The sequence below is a fragment of the Microcebus murinus genome, chromosome 6, assembly GCF_040939455.1.
Source record: "Microcebus murinus isolate Inina chromosome 6, M.murinus_Inina_mat1.0, whole genome shotgun sequence".
NCBI classification, from domain to species: Eukaryota; Metazoa; Chordata; class Mammalia; order Primates; family Cheirogaleidae; genus Microcebus; species Microcebus murinus.
The window spans coordinates 94,954,834-94,974,614 of NC_134109.1; the positions used below are offsets into that span (position 1 = coordinate 94,954,834).

The 19,781-nt window shown below is 47.9% G+C and overlaps 1 protein-coding gene across 1 annotated transcript in view; it reads left to right on the forward strand.

Moving 5' to 3' along the window:
• LIPC (lipase C, hepatic type) overlaps positions 1-19,781 on the forward strand; it is a 155,515-nt gene that overhangs the window by 16,423 nt on the left and 119,311 nt on the right. The window contains exon 2 of the mRNA XM_020286049.2: positions 3,827-3,959. Coding sequence (XP_020141638.1) covers positions 3,875-3,959 — 85 coding nt within the window. The 5' untranslated portion in view covers positions 3,827-3,874. The remainder of the gene's footprint in view (positions 1-3,826; positions 3,960-19,781) is intronic.

Sequence of the window (19,781 nt, forward strand, 5' to 3'; positions counted from 1 at the left end):
GTGTTGATTCCATCAGTCTCGGGTGGGTCCATAACTTGCCCTTTTTCTGAGCTCTCTATCTGACTCTGACGCTGATACTCAGATGGATTTTGGAAGCACTGGTCCAGGACCTTTTGTTTTCCTGCTCTTTCATTTTTTGCTAAAATTATGTCAGTATGGTCTTGCCATTGTCTACTTCCTAATGACCCTCATAATCCCCTACCTGAATTTAAACAGTAACAATAATAATAGCTACCATTTAATATTTCCTACTATGTAGGTAGGATTGCTGAGGACTTCGCATGCATTGCCTCATTTAATCAGATTAGGTAGGTAGCATTAGTCCCATTATACAGATGAAGAAAACTAAAGCTCAGAACATTAATGTCTGATCCAAGGTCACTCCGCTAATAAGTGATAGACCAGGGATTTGAACCTAGATCTGTCGGATTCCAAAGCCTGGACCCTTGACCACCAAGTGTGCTGCCTAGAAAATGAGTCCCTATAACTTATTGAACCTCTACTATGAAGCCGGCACTTGGCTGGACACCTCACACACAAATCTCTAATACTCATGACATCCCGTGTTTGTAGAGGTGTTAATTTCAGTTTACAAATGCCGATGCTCAAGAATTATCTTGGCCGTGTGCGGTGGTTCACGCCTGTAATCCTCGCCCTCTGGGAGGATTGCTTGAGGTCGGGAGTTTGAGACCAGCCTGAACAAGAGCGAAACCCCATCTCTACTAAAAATAGAAAAATTAGCTGGGCATGGTGGTGTGAGCCTGGAATCCCAGCTACTCGGGAGACTGAAGCAGAAGGATTGCTTGAGCCCAGGAGTTCGAGGTTGCCGTAAGCTAGGCTGACGCCACAGCACTCTAGCCCGGGCAACAGAGTGAGAGTCGGGAAGAAAGGAAAGGAAGGAAGGAAGGAAGGAAGGAAAGAAAGAAAGAAAGAGAGAGAGAGAGAGAGAGAGAGAGAGAGAGAGAGAGAGAGAGAGAAGGAGAGAAAGAGAGAGAGAGAGAAAGAAAGAAAGAAAGAAAGAAAGAAAGAAAGAAAGAAAGAAAGAAAGAAAGAAAGAAAGAAAGAAAGAAAGAGAGGAAGGAAGGAAGGAAGGAAGGAAGGAAGGAAGGAAGGAAGGAAGGAAGGAAGGAAGGAAGGAAGGAAGGAAGAGAGAGAGAGAGAAGGAGAGAAAGAGAGAGAGAAAGAAAGAAAGAAAGAAAGAAAGAAAGAAAGAAAGAAAGAAAGAAAGAAAGAAAGAAAGAAAGAGAGAAAGAGAGAAAGAGAGAAAGAGAGAAAGAGAGAGAGAAAGAGAGAGGAAGGAAGGAAGGAAGGAAGGAAGGAAGGAAGGAAGGAAGGAAGGAAGGAAGGAAGGAAGGAAGGAAGGAAGGAAGGAAGGAAGGAAGGAAGATCTTTAACTTCTGAAACCAGTCTGAATTACTGATTCCAAGCCCTACTTCCAGGCCTTCTGGATTCCTTCCCCTTCCCCTGTCCCACCCCCAGTAATGTCGTAGTTCTGCATTAGACAAAAAAAGGCAGGCATGGGTCTGTAGGAGGGGTGTGACATAGTCCCCTGTCATCGGTCCACATAGGTGGCCACTGGGAGGCCCATCCTCCCACTGACATGGCCTGCTGGCCCCACACCAGGCCGAGGGCCTCTCTTGCCCATCTGCCAGCAAACACACAGCCATTTTCTCTCTGGGTTTTCACCTTCCAGCAGAGTTTCTTGGAAGCAGAGGACCGTCCCCTCTGCCCTCAGATCCTTGGACAAATCTCCCCATCGCTCACTGCCTGCAAAGCCCAAGAGACTGTCTTTCCAGTGGTGGGAAGGGCAGGGGTGTTCCTTCTCCCTTTAAAACATTTTTTAACCTTTTGCTTTGCTTTCTAATTCAAGAATTCACTTGCCCTGCGGTCCTATGTTTTTGGAAGACAAAAGATGTGCAGAGGTCTCTGGACTTTGCCCCTCTTAGGTGGAAGGGAGAGCAAGGGAGACAGGTTGGGAGAAAAATAAGAAGTTGATGTCTCAAAATATCATCTCAGCATATGCTATCCTAGTTTTCTAGGTGAGGATATGCAACTCATCAAGGTTATATGACACTGTGCACAGCTAGCGGACAGGAGGCCCAGGATGCCTGGGGCTTCGGAAATGTCGCACTTTAAGCAGTCCTCCCTTCTTCCCTCCCAGGGGCCTCCCTAGCCAGCCTCAAGGAAACACAGCAGAGCTTGTGTGTTAAACTCACCCCGGGAAGGTGGAACCCGCTGATGGAGCAGCAGGAAGAGCTGGGGTAGAGGTGAAAGCAGACACCACCCCTGCAAGGGGACAGACATCCACTCCTCCTTGTCATTTTTCAGGAGAGCCTCGCAGAACTTGAGTTGGCATGAGATGGTGGCAGAGGAATTTTTGGTGGTGCAAGTAAAGCCCGCTGTGGCCATGCTGGGCCAAACTGCCACCACCTCTCACTGGGCCACTGCAATAGCCTCCCAGCAGAGCTCTCCGCCTCACCCAGGCTCACTTGCAAACCAGAGTGATCTTGCAAAACTGTAATATAAATCATGTCACTCTTCTGCTCAGAACAGCTCCCCAGGTCTCACAGTGTAAAAACTAAAGTCCTTATGATGGTGTGTCCTGTGCACTGGCCTGCCTGGTATTTCTGGAACATACCAGGCAGGTTCCTGCCTCAGGGCCTTTGCACAGACTGCCTGAAACTCTCCTCCCCAAGGTGTCTGCAAGGGCAACTACTTGACCTCCCTCAAACCTTTGCTCAAAGTCTAACTTCCCAACACAATTCCCTCTGACCACTCTGTTTAAAGTTACTACCTTCTTCCCCACCCCCTTGGCCCTGCTAGACCATTTCGTTTCCCATAGCTCTCATTGCATTCTACCGACCTACATAAATCGCTTCTTTATTGTGTCTATTGTTTGTCATCTGCCTCCTCCCACCTCCACTGGTACACAATCTCCACAACGACTGGAATTTTGGGGTCCTTCACTGGTATATCCCACATGCCTGAAGCAATGCATGGCACGTGGGCATGCAAAAAAAAAATACATGATGAATGAATAAAGTTTAAATAAAACTAGAGATCCAATAACTATTATAAGATTCACACATGGTAGTGTTTCCCCCACCTGGTTCAGCTGCGTGGTCTTACTTCTCAGTCCTCTCCTCAGTCCGAGGGTTAATGAACACAGAGGAAGAATAGGCGTGTTCCCTCCAGGATCATCTCCCGGTGGGGCCTTCTTTGCTTCTCTGCAGGCTCATTTTTACACTGAGGTTAAGGGTTTTCTGCCCGGTTCAGCTGCAGAAATGTTGCCCCACCACGTGTTGTGACCACGGCAATGTCACGGAACTCAACAGAAAACGGAACGTCTGGGGGCTTTCAGCACGGCAGGGCCCTTTTCTTCTTCTAGGGGGTTAGCCTGCGATTGGAAATGTCACTTCCGTGCACTTGCATCCCCTGTGTGGGGCTGTCACAGGGACACTTAGGCAACCACGTGGAGGCTGCTACCCCTGACCTTTGACAGGATTTCCAAACACAGCACATTAACTTTGAATTGTTTAATCTGGAACTGTGACGTTAGCCCCAGAAGCTATAAATATATGGCGAGATATTTCGTTTTCAGAAGGTACTTTTGTAAATCAAAACCTACTTTTACAGAATTTACTTTTGTAAAAAGCACTTTTGTAACTCAATCTTTCTTGTTGTCGTTGTTGTTAATTAGATAGATTAGATTTGGGGTTGGGGGCAGCAAGGAAAGTGTCTGAACCTTAGATAACATGTTGAAAGGTTAATTATTAATGGGCAGCCTTCCCCAACAAAGTATCAATAGGCATTCTGGTCTCTTTAGCTTCAGAAATTAGCAAGAAGACCTCGGACCCCAGGGGAGACAGGAGAAATGGAAAGTGCCCCGTGTGTCCCCATTTTCTTGGTTTTATGCATCTTTATCCAATCAAGTGCCCATGGACAAAGCCTGGGACCAGGTAAGAGCCCGTCTTTTCTCCAGAGACGGGCATGGATTTTTCTTTTTAAAATGTGTGTCACAAAGAATCCAAGGGTTTCTGAGTGTGTGGGACAGAGCTTGCTTCAGAGCATACCAGGTGGTTCTATTAGTGGCATCGCAGGTTCACAGGGACATGCCACAGTTTGTAAACAGGACTGAAATTTTAGAAAACCACCCTGGGAGTAGAAGTCTCCTAAGAGCGCTTGCAGTTAGCAGCGAAGTTTCTCGTATCTCTGATATGGAAACAGTCATGCTAAGACTTCTTCAATGGAGAACGGTCGACAAGGGTTTCAGATCTTGCTGAGAGTTGGTTTGGCATCTAATTTGCAGTTGGGGAGCTCGGCTTGCAACGAAATGCTCTGTCTCGTTGGGGTTGTCTAATTGCCTGGCTCTCTCGGAGGAGAGAGAAATGTATGAGAGTTTTAAGATCAGTCAAGTCTAAAGTAGAAACCTCATTGCACGTTTTCTAAACCTTATTTTTCTGCCAAAGTTTTAGTTTGAGACTGCAGAATCCCACAGCAGTCCGTTTGTTTTGTTTGTCAATTTGCAGACTAGATTGATGGCCAGTGGCAGATCCAAATGCTGGGTCAGGTAGGTGGTGTCCAGGTTCCTGGTGGAATAATGCCTTTGACCAATAAATAACGGATATGAAGTTAACCGAACAATTTGGCCAAGCTAGATCAGCGTTTGGGACTTTGCTTTTGTGCTGGTTACTGGTCAGGAGCTAGTAACGCTAAAGTAGAGACTTAGACTTTTCTTTCATCAAAGTCAATGCCTGGAGGGATTGCCAAAACTTTGAGAATCAGAAATTTACTAATAGGTATGTACCTAAAAATTCCAGAAACCTTTTCTCTTCCTTAAGAAAAATGGCTGTTCCTTTGTATTTGATTATTATTTTATATCCTAGGTCAGTTAATAACTTATTAGTAATATTAATTACTACCATCCACTAAGCATTTTATGTGCCAAGCACTATACTAATTATTTTCCATGTATCATCTCATTTATAAAGCCATGTCTAAAAAGGGCCCTTACATAATAATTGAGAGCCATATAGGCAAAATTGCTGAAGATCTTTATTCCCTGGGTTCACGGTGATTTTGCTAAAGGGGCTTTGCTGCCCTTTGGCCTAGAATATATTATTTTGTGTTTTGGGGGGACTTTTGGCAATGTATTCTGGAGACAGTTTTGGTCATCACAACCAGGGAGAAAGTGCTTCCCTTCTGGCATCTGCTGGTTAGAGGCCAGGGGTGCTGCTAAGTATCCTAGAATGCACAGGACAGCCTCAATCATTGGATTATCTGGCCCAAAATGTCAATAGTGCAGAGGCTGAGAAACCATGGTGGATGCCAACCTTCAGCCGTCACTAGTCAAGGACTAGGAAGAACTCCCTCAAGGACCCTTCCTCCTTAACCTCACCCCTCCCAGACTACTTCTTTCGCGTATTTATTATTAATGACATTCTACTAATGGAGTCACTAATGCCTAATGCACCGTGCACGGCACTCCACGAACATTTGGTCTCATCTTTACCATATGGTCGACTAAGCCAGCAGTTAATAAGCGACTTGCTGGAGGTCTCACGGCCAGTCAGGGCAGAGCAGCGAGAGGTACCTGGAGCCTCAGTCTCTCCACTGAGGCCACAGCCCTCTCTACTGTGCCCACACCCAGTGATGTGACAGCCAGAGTCCCCTGCAAAATCGTTTTGCTCCGTTCCTATCACAGGCAGGCAGACTCAGAGAGCTGTTTCCGACCTCCAACACTAAGGGGGACAGGATACTGTGAGCCTCTTGAAGCCCCCGTGACACGGAGCTCCCGTCACCCTTACTCCCAGCCCACACTGCCCGAGGCCCAGGTCCCCCCACCGGTGTTGCCAGCAGAGCCAGCACCGCTCCAAATGGTGGCTGCCACTCCTAGACCCTGGCAGGCCCCACCTTTCAGGTAACGGCCCCACTCTGCCGACCGGGCCCTCTGCTCCCTTCCATCCCAGCCACAGCCGCCAACTCCCAGGAGCGGCTGAAGCCCAGGCATCCAGCCCCGCATCAATGGAATAAGCGTGCACGAGCATCCGGCATGTGTAAGGCAGTGAGACTCAAACATTCTGGACTCCGGACACCTCTCCTCTCTTAAAGAATATTGAGGGCCCCAAAGAGCCTTTTTGTATGCAAGATACAGCTGTCAATATTTACCACATTGGAAATGAAAACTGAGAAATCTTAAGAATATTTCCTGGTGCTTTCAAAAATAACAATAATAAGCCCATTGCACGTGAACATATGTGACATCATTTTATGGAAAATGGCTTATATTTTCCAAATAATAATTTTAAAGTGAGGCAGAAGAGTGACATCGTTTTACGAAGAAATTTTGCAAATCTCTTTAATGCCTGGCTTAGCAGAAGACAGCTGGAATCCCTTATCGGCTTCTGGGTTTAATCTGTTGTGATACGTTGCTTTGTTTGAAGTGCATGAAGAAAATCTGGTCTCGCATGTAAGAAAAGGCAGGACATCCCTGGCGACTCCCGTGGAGCCTCCCCCTGCAGGCTGGGAACCTCTGCATCTGTGCAATAGGCCCAACAGTGGGCTGCACCGCCTGTCCCTGTCCCTGCCCTGCGGGAACGTGCTGTCACATCAGGGCGGGACCAGGGGTAGGGAGGTGGCACCTGGCTGCCCTGGAAGCCAGCAGTAAGGGAACCATTGTCAGTAGGTGATTTAAATACAATAATAGAACCAAAAGTTGGTCTGCCTTTCTTCCTTTTTTTTATTTTAGCTTATTATGGGGGTATAAGTGTTAAGGTTACATATATTGCCCGTGCTCCCCTCCCCCCTCGAGTAAGAGCTTCAAGCGTGTCCATCCCCCAAATGTTGCACATCTCACTTGTTGGGTCTGCCTTCCTTTATCACAATTCTGTCAGTGATAAAAACAAAGTTCCCCCCAGGAAAAAAAAAAATGATCTCTTGGTATAAGTTCTAAAAACCATCTTCAGTTACTATTGAGTTTTATGTAATATATATGGGAACTTCGAATTGTCATAGTTTTGTTACTTACCCTTTAATAAATATTCTGTTCATTCTGTTCTACATCGACGTTGATTTCTAGAACTCCCAGTTATGCACTTGGCCCTGACACTCTCGGGCTCAGTGACCTGTGCTTGTTGCAAAAGCGAGCGTCAGTGGTTCGGAATCCTCCCACGTCTCACGTCTCCAAAGCCCACGGTCCTTACTGCCTGTTTCTGCATTTAGACAACAGATTCCAAATAAAAAGTGACAATGGTGAGGTGGGGCAAGGGAAAAATAAGAAATAAAATAAATAAAATGTTAAAGGCAATAATATAGTCATTGTAAAGACCAAAAACAAAACAAAACAAAAAAACAGAACTCAAATGACTTCAATTCTGTCATCCTTCATGACCCTCTTAGCGTTTTTATTTCTGTTTAAAATGTAAAGTAATAATAACAGATTGTGAACTGTGAGGTGTGACATTTTGCTTGGAAAATAAACATTTAGGTTCAAACCGAAAATATTTTCATTGCATTTCAATATCTTAAAGTTGAAAACTGCAACAAACTGGAAAGAACTCCAGCTGTCAGGAATGTGTAGTCCAGCTATTGCTAAGTCCCTCATTAAACAAGCATTATTTTGAATACCGACTATTAAAAGCTCCAGAAACTTTTGAGGGTGATAGTGATGAGGTTCAGAAATAAAAGGCTTATTGCTGTCCCTTGAGGCACACATAGTTTAGCACCAGGGACCTCAGCCTAGCTCTGAGATGGGTTTCAGAGAGTCCCTAAGTGCCCCTGAGATGGCGCCCCAGGCCGTGGTATGTGCATTTTGAGTCGGGGACAGAGGTCATAACTTTTGGCAAATTACTAAAGGGATCTGTGACCTCCAGAAAAGTTCAATAACAGCTGGTCTTGGAGCTTTCAAAAATAAGAATAAGGAGATTTTATATGCAACAAGGTAGGAGGGAAAAAACAGGACTTAAATCACCTACTTTTAAAAAGTAGTTAAATGTGTAAGAAAAATAAAATAAAATGCCCTGCTCAGCTGCATGCGATCAGTCCTGGATTTGTCATCCCAAGACGGCTGCTGGGAAAGAGATCTTCCACTGTCCCTTCAGACCTGCCACCTCCACCCACCATCCCAGGCTCCCAGCGACTGCCTCAGCACCACCTGCAGACACTGGCAGGCCTCCAGGATTGCAGGGACTCTCACTGGTGACTACCATTGGAGGTGGCATCCAGAGATGACACTCATTCACGGATGAATGTCCTGGAGGCAGCAGAGGGCCAGCCCCCAGCATGTTGGGGAAACCCTCCCTTTCCTCGTCAAGAGCCACTCCTATCCTGCGGGGTGGCTGGTGGGAGGTCACCCTGGAGAGGAGAGGTCCCCCCTGAGGTGCGAGTGTAGCCAGCAACCTGCCTGCCACCCTGCTCACCTTTCACAACCCCCCCACACCCGGCCCTGAACCCACATTCGTCCATTCTGGGCCTGGTAAACAGTCCGTTTTATAGAAACTGGAAGGCACAGGGGCTGTAGGCTGACCTGAAAACATGGATCCCCCAGTGGGTGCCCAGCCAAAAGCCACCCGCGATTCCCACTGTGCCTTCGCCCTGGCCTACTTTCACACCAGCTGCCACAGCACAGCAGGGAGAGAGCAAGAGAGGGAGGCTGGTCCCCAAGACAGGGTTGAGAGGTCCCAATGACATCCTCCAAGGGGACATGACCGCCTAACCTCAGACTGGGTGCCCCTGACAGCCATGGGGTCCACGTAGAGCAGAGGGCACAGCACAATGTTCACGCCTAGAAGGTAGCTGCGCGCTGGGCCCAATGAGGTGCCCATCTTGGAGTGGGGCCCTCCTGGCCGGGAACTGGGGTCCAGCCCACCAGGGGCCAGCTCCAGCCCCCTGCCAACCGGGCTGGACTGCGGCCCCACTGTGAGACCCAGCATGAGGGACAGAGCCTCGCCATCCTGCAGGTGCTGGGGAGCCAGGGTTGGGAGGGCAACTGGGACTCGAACCCTGTTTGGGGCAGGGCTCCAAGCAGACACCTGAGGACTGGGGCACCAGAGGGGCTTCTCAGGGGAGGGTGCAATTCCCAGACGTGGCCACAAGGTAGCGCAGTGACATCTCGGGTGCTTCGGGGTTGGTTCCAGGAGAGGGTTTCAAGCTTGGGAGAGTGGTTTCTGGGTGACTCTGGAAAACTCAGGGCTGTTGGCTAACCTCCCTGTCCTTTCTATTCATGGCTCTATTTCCAGAAACAATCCCCGGTAGGGCTTGGCTGGGTGGTTGGGGGTCTGGGAGGGCATGGGGAGAAGTGAAGAGGGTCACACGCATGGGGCCTTGTCCGTTGACAGCCTTTTTCCCTCTGTCTGTACAAGTTCACATTCCCAGCCTGGTGAAGGAAATCTGTGGCCCTTAAAAATAGCTCTTAGGAAGATATACAGGTGGTGACACTGAGAAAAAAAGCCATTCTGACATTGAGAAAAAAAGCAGTATACCTAATAGTGTGTGTCCTGTGATTACAACTGTCTGAAAATAGGTGTGTTTTTATTTAAATACTGGAAGAAAATGTACAGCAATATTTATACTTCAGTTGAGCATATATCTAACTTTTTGTCTCTTCTAAACTTTATATAATGTTATCTTATGTATAGGGTATATATACATCAACGCTTTGAATAATTAACAAACAACTTTGCTGCAAAATGATAAAACAAAGGAGTTTGACTAGCTCAGTGGTTCTAGAACTTTAGTGTGCATCACCTAGAGGGTTTGTTGAAATAAAATTTCTGGGCCCTGCCTACAGGGTTTCCGAGTCAGTGGGCCTGGTGTGAACCTGGAAATTTGCATTTCTGACCAGATGCCAAGTAATTCTGCTGCTCTGAGACCACAGAGAACCACTAGAAAACCCAAAATAGTTAATGGAAGAACCAAGACTTGAACATACTGCAACATCTATTGCTTCTGAATATTGACCTCTCTCCCAGTGGCTACAACCCCAATAATATAAAAAACCCCAAGATAGTCAAGAAAATTTACTCTTCCAAAATAAAATATTGGCATGCCAAAAAAAAAAAAAAAGCAGTTCTTGAAATGAAGAAAAATTCCCAAGCTGAGCCTTACTCTTTAATTGGTAGAAAAATAATCATTGCAATAACTAATTAACCATCCACATCGAGCCACTCCTTGCCAGGCCTGAAAATATGATCAAGAAAATTCTTTTCCTATGAGCTGGGCATGACCAAAGCTGGGCAGAGCCTGTGGGTTCTCAGTTGACTAGGAGTGGCCTTTCTATGACTGCAAAAAAGTTTCCAGTGACAAATGTTCCAGCTTCCTTGTCCCAAGAGAAACCAAAGTGGTGAAAAAAAAAATACTGCTTTATCCTGAAACATAACAAGATCATCAGCAGCAAATGACAGCATTTATTAACTACTTGCTATGTACCAGGCCCCCTGATTAGTGTGAAAATATATCCCTGAGGATACAGAAATGAAAAAACATCCTTCCATTCTCCAAGGAGCTTTCCACCTGACAGGGTCTCCAGTCCCCTGCTCTGTGTGTGTGTGTGTGTGGGGGGGTGTTGGAGATTGGGAAAGAAGCATAATTCCAACACAATGTGGTAAGTGTGTAAATAACACCATGTACAAAACATTACAAGAGCCCCAAGGCAGGGGAGGTTAACTGAGAAGCCTTTGTCTTGAAAAGAAATAGAAGGACATTGCAAGCAGGAGGAAAAACATGAATCAGCCTTGACTTGAAGCCTTGAAAAAGGATAGAGAAATTGGGAATCCGTGACACTCTGATCTGGCCCAGGGTGGGACACATGGAAAGAAGTAGCCAGAGGCGAGGGCCTCAAAAGCCAGCCTCAGAAGTTTGGCCCTCCCCCCCAGGAGACCGTACTGCCACAGTTGAAGTTTGTGTTTGCAAAGTGAGTGGGGACGCAGGCTGGGCTGATGGCCTTATCTCTCAGCCTGGCAGAAACCACAGGCACTCCCTGCCGGAGAGCAATGTTATCAGCAGGGAAAGGCAGGGGTGGGGCTCGGCAGTCACTGGCCCTGTACCCACAAACACTCAGCTCTTCCTCCCAGGCAGCCATGGGCTTGGGCAAGTCTCTGAAGTTTCCAATCCATTGCTCTACTTAATACCAAATCATAGGAGGGATTCACACCCAGAAACTGAAGCAGGAACACATCATAGAACCTTAATAGCAAGTGTCCATCTTAAAAACACCTTTTTCTTTACACAAACCTAACTGTTATAGAAAAAAAAAAAAAAGAACACTTTATTCTAAGTCTGAAAATAGAACCATTTGGAAATACCATATCATGCTAGCTTCTAAACCTATAGCAATGTCAACTTTGAAAATTCATTCCCACCTGCATTATATCAGTGGATTCTCACAATGACCTGGTGAAGAATACCAGGCAGGTATCATTCCCATTTTACAAAATTAAAATTCACCAATAAAAGGAAAACATCTGACATCCAATGCAAGTGAGCTTTACTTGGCTTTACTGCAGTGGGGGCGCACTCCAGGGAAACCCCGGGCCACCCAGGAAGAGGAGTCGAGATGGGCTTCTAGAAGACCTTGGCTTGTGCCAGGCGACTCTGAGGAAGGGTTGGAAAGCAAGAACATTCCGGATTGGATTCCATCAAAAGGGAAGGCAACTCAATGATTGGATATCGTAATAATTTAATAATTAATTATTGTTACCTAATGATTACTTCGTTGAACCAATAATGATCTCGCTAATGGGCAGATGAAAGCGAGGCTGAGCTGGCATGGGTACAGGAGCACGTGTCACTCCAGTCAGTCAGAAGAGGGAAACGTTCAGGCATGTTTTTTGGCTTTAGAGTGGCCTCGTCGTCTCTACCTTGTTGCAAACCCAGACGTGGAGGGCCCGTGGTGCATGTGTTTATATTCTATGGGCATTGCCTATGTTCGGTTGGGGACATAGTGGTCTGGCTGCCAGCAGGGCTGGGTTTTAGTTGCTGTGTTGTGTTTTCCTGTTCTCTCACACAAAGGAACTTGGGCGAATGTTGTTGAGGTCTCTTAATAACTGTGCACTAGCTGCACGGCCCTGGGTGACAACCTTTACCTCGTGGGTCTCTCGTCTCTCGTGAGTAATAGGTGGGGTTCCTTCCACGCTGCCATGCTGGCTATCAGCAGGGCTAATGCGTGTGGTCGTCACAGTGCCAGGAGACCTGCCGTGCTTACCTTCCCTGGTATCAGCTACTTAAATGCCATCAGGAAAGAGAAATATGGTAGCAAAATTCTATCCATTTTAAACATGAGACCTTGTACCCTAACTGAACCCCAGTTAACTGAATTGCCTTGAGTGATTTGAAGCTTCCCAGATAACAAACCCAAGCAATAAATGATCATTACACCATTTCTTTCACAATACTGCTTTATATGGGGCCATATATATATATATATATATCAGTTTTTGATCAAGTGCTGACAATGAAAATGCATATTTGATGCTTTTTGGAAGGAAACTCCTACATCACTTTAAGTAGAACAAAGATGTGTGGAATAATGTCAACTATTTTTTTATTTTATTTCAGAGTATTACAGGGGTATAAAGGTTTTGGTTACATAAATTGCTTTCGTATAGTTCGAGCCAAGTTGTAAGCGTGCCCATCACCCAGATAGTGTGCATTGTACACATTAGCTGTGAATTTACTCATCCCCTCCTCCCCCTCCCACCTACTTGATTTCCCATGAGTGCTATTTCCGTATGTGCGCGTAACTGTTGTTCGATTAGTTCCAATTTAATGGTGAGTACATGTGGTGTTTGGTTTTCCACTCTTGTGACATTCCACTTAGAAGAATGGTCTCCAGTTCTATCCAGGTTAACACAAGAGGTATTAGTTCACCATTTTTTTAATGGCCGAGTAGTACTCCATGGTATATATACACCACATTTTATTAATCCACTCGTGTATCTCTGGGCACTTGGGTTGTTTCCACGTCTTTGCAATTGTGAATTGTGCTGCAGGTGTCTTTTTAAAATAAAATTTTCTTTTTTCCTTTGGGTAAATACCTAGTTGTGGGATTGCTGGATGAAATGGTAGGTCTACTTTTAGTTCTTTGAGGTATCTCTATACTATTGTCATAGAGACTGTGCTAGTTTGCAGTCCCACCACCAGTGTATCAGTGTGCCTATCTCTCTTCATCCACAGCAGCGTTTGTTGTTTGGGGATTTTTTGATAAAAGCCATTCTCTCTGGAGTTAGGTGATATCTCGTTGTGGTTTGGATTTGCATTGTCCTGATGATTAGAGACACTGAACATTTTTCCATGTTTCTTGGCCATTAGTCTGTCTTCTCTTGAAAAGTTCCTGTTCATGTCTTTTGCCCACTTTTTTAATAGGGTTGTTTTTTCTTGCTGATTTGCTTCAATTGTTTGCAGATTATGGTTATCAAATGTGTCAAGTGCTTTGCCTATTTATTTCACTTAACCCATGCAACCACCCTGTGAGATAGGTATTACTATCCCCATTTTACAGATGGCGAAACTGCGGGCTCAGAGTGATAAAGTAACTTGCCTTAGACCTCTCTAGCAAGTTAGAGAAATCTCCTCTCTGGTCAGCTTAAATGTGGACTTGCCTGAAGGGCAAAGGGATAGGAGAAGCCCCCCTAAGGTCCCCGTGATTCTCACTGATGCATATTCCTAGTGATGGGGGGGGACCCCTTCAGAGCCCACGTGGGTACCTTAGCCTTCAGAGATATCCTCTTTTGGGTGGCAGTGCCAGGGGAGCTGAGGACACATTCAGAGCCTTTCTGGGCCTGGCCACATCTAACTAGAAGCTTATACTCACTTTATACAACTATAATGACAGGCGGAGGCTGGGTGTCATGGCTCACGCCTGTAATCCTAGCTCTCTGGGAGGCCGAGGTGGGAGGATTGCTCGAGGTCAGGAGTTCGAAACCAGCCTGAGCGAAACCCTGTTTCCACTATAAATAGAAAGAAATTAATTGGCCAACTAAAAATATATAGAAAAATTAGCCAGGCATGGTGGCGCATGCCTGTAGTCCCAGCTACTTGGGAGACTGAGGCAGGAGGATCGCTTGAGCCCAGGAGTTTGAGGTTGCTGTGAGCTAGGCTGACCCACGGCACTCTAGCCCAGGCAACAGAGTAAGACTCTGTCTCAAAAAAAAAAAAAAAAAGTGACAGGAGGGAGCGGCCTCAGTAACCCAAGAGGAAAGCCACCCCGTGGGCAAAGTCCTGGTCCCCGCACATCTCAGCCTCCTTCACAGCCCCTAGTGACCCAAAGGCAAGCTCAGAAACACAGGTGTGAGCACAAACCCAGGCAGCCCGAAGAGAGGAGCAGCCCTATGATGTCAAGCCTGAAAATTCTGGGCCAATTTTAAGGTACCAAAGACATTTCAAAAGGGCTAAAGCTCTTTTCTTCACCCAAGAATCCTCTAGGTTTAGGGGCTGTTTTTATAAACCAAGCTGGGCCCTCCACAGCTTCTCTGAGGCTTGGTAGCATCAGGACAACATCTGAGAAATCTCCTTCCTGCCTGTGACACGAGTCTTGGAGTCATTCCGCCGTGTTACTGTTCATGCCCTGGCCGCCGCCTTCATGCCCCACAGAGGGGTCCCCTTCCTGAGATAGACGTTCGGGAAGGGTGGTGTCAAAGCAGGAAGGACTGCAAAGAGGGGCTCACGACGGGAAGGGGGGGCCCAGCCCAGCCACTCATACCTGGGAGGTAACCAGGTGGCCGATGTACGTCGGGAAGGCCACACTCAGAGGCCAGCGTCTGGGTGTCAATTTACTCGGAGACGAGCCACGCAGCAGCTCTGCACCCGGCCTCGTGCTGGACTCCAACGCACTGGTTCAACATTCGCTCACCGTGTCTGCTGCCAGGGCGGCCATGACAAAGGACCTCAGGCCGGGCGGCTTAAACAACAGAAATTTATTTTCTCAGAGTCTGGAAACTAGAAATCTGAGATCGAGGTGCCAGCAGGATTAGTTCCTTCTGCAGCCTCTGTCCTTGGCTTTTGGATGAATGGCTGCCTTCTCCTCTCCGTCTACACACGCTCTTCCCTCTGCGTGTGTCCGGGTCCTAATCGCCTCTTCTTAATAGGACATGTTGGATTAGGGCCCATCCCAGTGACCGCATGTGACCTGAACCACTTCTCGAAAGACCCTGTCTCCAAACACAGTCACATTCTGGGGTGCTGAGATCTAGAACTTCCACATGTGGATTTGAGGGGAACACGATTCAGCCCGTAACACCCAGCAGATGCTTTTCAAGGCTCTGCTCTGACTGAGGTCCTGGGCCGGGCACTGGGGACACTGTGGACATCGCAAACCTATCTTTGTTCTGTTCGAGCTTCAGCAACTCCCCGGGGAGCAGCTTCAGAGTTAGAAAAGATGCTTATAAGTACACATGAGACTGGATGGGGAGGGGGACAGAGTGGGGGAGGGAGGGAGAGTGGGGGAGGGGCACCCGCCCCTTTCAATAGAGTGATTGAGATTTTCTGGCAGCTCCAACAACAACTGGCAGGAGACCCAGAAGGAGCCATTTATCTGGCTCATGTGTGAGTAAGTGCTAAAACTCCCCCTCTGGCAAGAGCCCTAAGGAATGATCATCTCTGCTTGGCCTGCTCAGCTCAGCCGTGAGCCCCAAACCTGCTCCCTGGGCTTTGAGAGGTGTTTTTCTGCACAGGGGCTGACTTCAGCCAGGCCAGGGCCAAGGCCAGTTGCCTGCCACCTTCTGGAGGTGTGCCTGCCTCCCTCCCTCAACCCCCCGCCAGGCCCAGAAGGAAGGGCAGGGTGACAGCCTGTACCCAGGGACAGAGAAAGGGACTGGGGAGACAGGCTCCTGGGCCCTGGGCTCCTGGCACAGGCAGGGGCTCTCGGCTCATCAGAAATATACCATGGGCTCCCAAGGGAGACGCTGGGTGAGAAAAGAAAACTGGGTTTGGAGTCTGAAGACCTGGGCGTGAGTCCCAGCTATGTCACTCACCAGCAGATGGCCTTGGGCAGATCACTCAAGGGCTCCAGACCTCAGTCAGTCATTAGTAATGAGACATTACTAGAGTCCCCCCCACCCCAGGCTGTTCTGGGGATGACATGAGATTCTGTAAGTGGAAACGCTTTGCAACCAGTCATGGATGGTCATAAAACAAACATTTGTGAGCATCTACTTAGTAAGCAGTCCTGAAATACTCACTTGATTGCTGCACTACTCCCAACGCTTTCTCCTACTTTTTATCACAAAGTGTTCGACTGTAGAAAGAAGTTTAAAGGATGACACAATGAATCTCCGTATTTCCTCCAGAGAGATCCAACAGGTGTTTACATGCATCTCTCTATATATAAGTGTGTATTTACCTGCGTGGGGGACTTGTAGAACCATCAGAGAGGAGAGGGACTGGGAGAGTGACACACACACACACACACGCACACACGTATGTATCTCCTGTGAAAATTATGGACATCATGACACTTGTGCTCTAAACATGCATACTCCAGCACTCATCTCTCAATAAGGACATTCTCTTTCATAGCTCCAGGATCATTGCCACCCTAACAAAATTCAAAATAATTTTATATCATCCAATATCCAGCCTTTACTCAAATTTCCCCAGCTGTCCCGAGAATCTTGTCTATGTTGTTTCTAGACCGGGACCCAATCAAGATCCTCCTGTCACCACTGCTTGTTGAACTTCTGGTGACTACCCCATGTCTCTGAGGCTACAGGAGTATCGGTCTTTTGTTGCCAATGCTCATACTCACCCGTGCTGCCCACTGTCCCGTGGCCCCTGTGTCCCTGTCTGCTGTGGCACTTGGCTCCCTGCCCCCTGGTTATCTGCCTGCACACGTGTCTCCCACTAGTCCGTGAGCACCTCAGGGGCAGAGTCTTGGTCACTGTCCCATCCCCAGGACCTGCACTGGCCTGGCATGAAGGAGACATTTGGCAAGTGACTTTCGAGTGTTTGAATCCTCATCAAAAGACTAAGCAACACACACTTTTAAAAAGTGAGTGATTTCATCTAGCAAATCCCACGTTCCTGATACAGAACATGGAAAACATCCTAGAGGCACAGGAGACCCAGCCCAGGGCTCCCCCATCTCCCCATCTAGGACCATGGGGACCCTGAAGTCACCTGGCTCCTGGTGAGAGTCTGTGCTCTACCCCTTTGCGAGAGCTATAGAGTGACAGGGACAGATGGTCTCCAAACCACAGTCTCCCCTGGAAAACACCCGCAGGGGTGCACAAGGAGTTGACTCTGTTCCCACTGTGAATCTCACAGAAGTGACACTAAGTCCTTAGGGTTTCTATGGAACTGGGAGACCACTTCCAGACCAGCGAGAGTGGGAAGAGGGCATGTGTATCACGTTTGCGTTGCTTTCTTGCATATATAAATTCACGCAGTGCTCACAGCCTTAATAGAAGCTTTAAGCTCCTCCCAGCCTGGAGGATGCTTTCTGGAATGCAGAGCTTCTAACCCCCACGTGCATGTGAATCAGCTGCGGAGCTGGATAAAGTGAATGTGTTTTTTTACAGCAGATTGGGGATGGGCTCCAAGATTCTGCATTTCTAACAAGTATCCAGGTGACACTAATGCCACCGGTCCCCAAACTACACTTTGAGAAGCAAAGTTCTAAAGGCAAGACACAAAATAGCTCCTCATTTACTCAGTGAATTAGTAATTAGCACCTACTGCTAGACATAAGGCAGTATTCTAGCACCCAGGAACAAGGAAACGGGAAGAAACACAAAGGATAAGACACAGTCCCTTGACTCGACTCCAGCTGGGTATGCCTTGTTACTATGTCTAGCATTTTGCTTAAATCGGCTTAATTCTTACAACAACCTATCATCTGTAAAGTGTATATTGCTATTCTCATTTTACAGGTGAGGAAATTAGGGCTGATGCAGACTCATTGTCCTGTCCCGGCTAGTAAAACGATGCAGCCAGGTCTGAATTGAGGTCTGTGTTGTCCGCAGGCAAGTCTGTCACACTTGACCTATTGCTAGTCACATCCTCCCACATCCTCGGACAGGAGGCAGCCCTGGGGAAGGGTGGGGCTGGCGGCAGGCAGGAGGCTCCAGGCAACCAAGAGAAAGAGGAAGCAGGACCTAGAAGGTTGCCCAAGGCTTCCTTCCCCAGGATCTTCTGGCTGTGCACATAATATATTTTCCCAACAAGGTTCAAGCCCTTTGCAACAAGTCCCCAACATTAGCAAACTCCGTGTCACCAAATGGCTATGTGACTTTGAATAAATCACTCCCCCCACCTGGACTCAGGATTGACAGCTCTCCAAGTCCCTTTGTCTCTTATGAAAGGTTTCTAAGCTCTGGTCCAGTCTTCCTGTCTAGCCAGAGAGAAATTCTATCACGTCCCCACTCTGGGGCCCCAGCCCCTCTCCTTAGCCCAGGACCTGGGGTTTCTGGGGCTCACCCTGCAGCCTTCCACCTCTCCTTCCTGACCTCACACACACCTCCGGAGCAAACTCGCAGCAGACCTGCGCTGGGGCTGGGGAGGCAGGTAAGACGCATTCCCTCCCTGGGAGGAGGCCTGAAAGACACACAGGTGTCCTGCAGCACCTTCCTCAGAACTGGTGCAGCCGGCTGGCCTAGGGGGGCCGCTTCACCTGCCTGGCCTGGCCCAGAGCTTTCCCTGGAATACGCAGCTTAATCCCCCAGCGACCCTCTGAGGAGATCGCTAGTGTGGTCCCCATTTTAAAAATGAGAAAATATTGCTGCCAATCAAGGGGAAAGAAAATGGGAGAAAATAAAGTAAAATAAAAATGAGGAAACAGGTTTACTGCCCAGTGTCACTCCAGATTAAATGAGATAATGTATGCAAAAAACACCTAGCAGAGCATCAGGCAAGTAGTAACTAAGTGGTACCTAAAGCGCCTTTTCCAAATGGCAGAAGAGGGGCCGGGAGCCACTGATCTGAGCTCTCAGACTCCACAAACTGACCAGTGGGACAAAGGCCTCTTGTCCCCGCTGAGGACGAAGACCAGGCTTTGGACTGGCCACACTCGCAGTGAGAAAACCTTCGAGAAGAGAAGCAGAAGGGACCTGGGCAGAGGGCCTGGCAGGCCCAAAAGCGCTCAGCACACAGGGTGCCGGCCCTGGCAGAGCAGGGGTCCCCGGGGAGGGCAGCGATCGGTCACGCTGGGGAGGCGGCCGGGCCCTTTGTCCTCCCTAGATGGCTGCTCAGAGCCGGTCCACGCGCACCCCGGGCTCCGCTGCCCCATGCTCCAGCCGTCACCCGCCTCATCTGGGTAATGGAGTGCTATGAAGCATGTTGGGGGCCATCAATTAGTGCTTAACTCATGTCCACTGAGTTGTATTTCCAAGGGTGCTCCGCTGAGATCCACAGCAGAGGTAAATCTCTCGCCTTCTCATTCCACGGCTTGGAATTAAAACGCCACCCAACGTTCCCTCCCAAAGAAATTGAGATTGATGGGTCAGTGTCAATAGCAACACATGTTGGCCGTTATTTGAAGGTCTCCTCACTCCTTGGGACTGATTGCTATTTACTTTGAAAGATAAATGTGGCTTTATCATCCATGCAGATTGCTGGGAGGAAGGGATCTTAAAATGTGCTTGTTTCTTCCCTTGGAGACTTTCTTATTCCATTTCATTCTGTCCTGTCTGGTGGTGTAAACCCCACCCTACCCCCACCCATCAGATATTCCAATGTCCTCAGAGGCTCCTAAACAAAGACCCGGGAGCCAGGGTGACAACATGGAGAGACCCTTAGACCTTAGCAAAAAAATTGCCCCTGTCTAGTGGGCTGACACCACTAGTATATGCTCT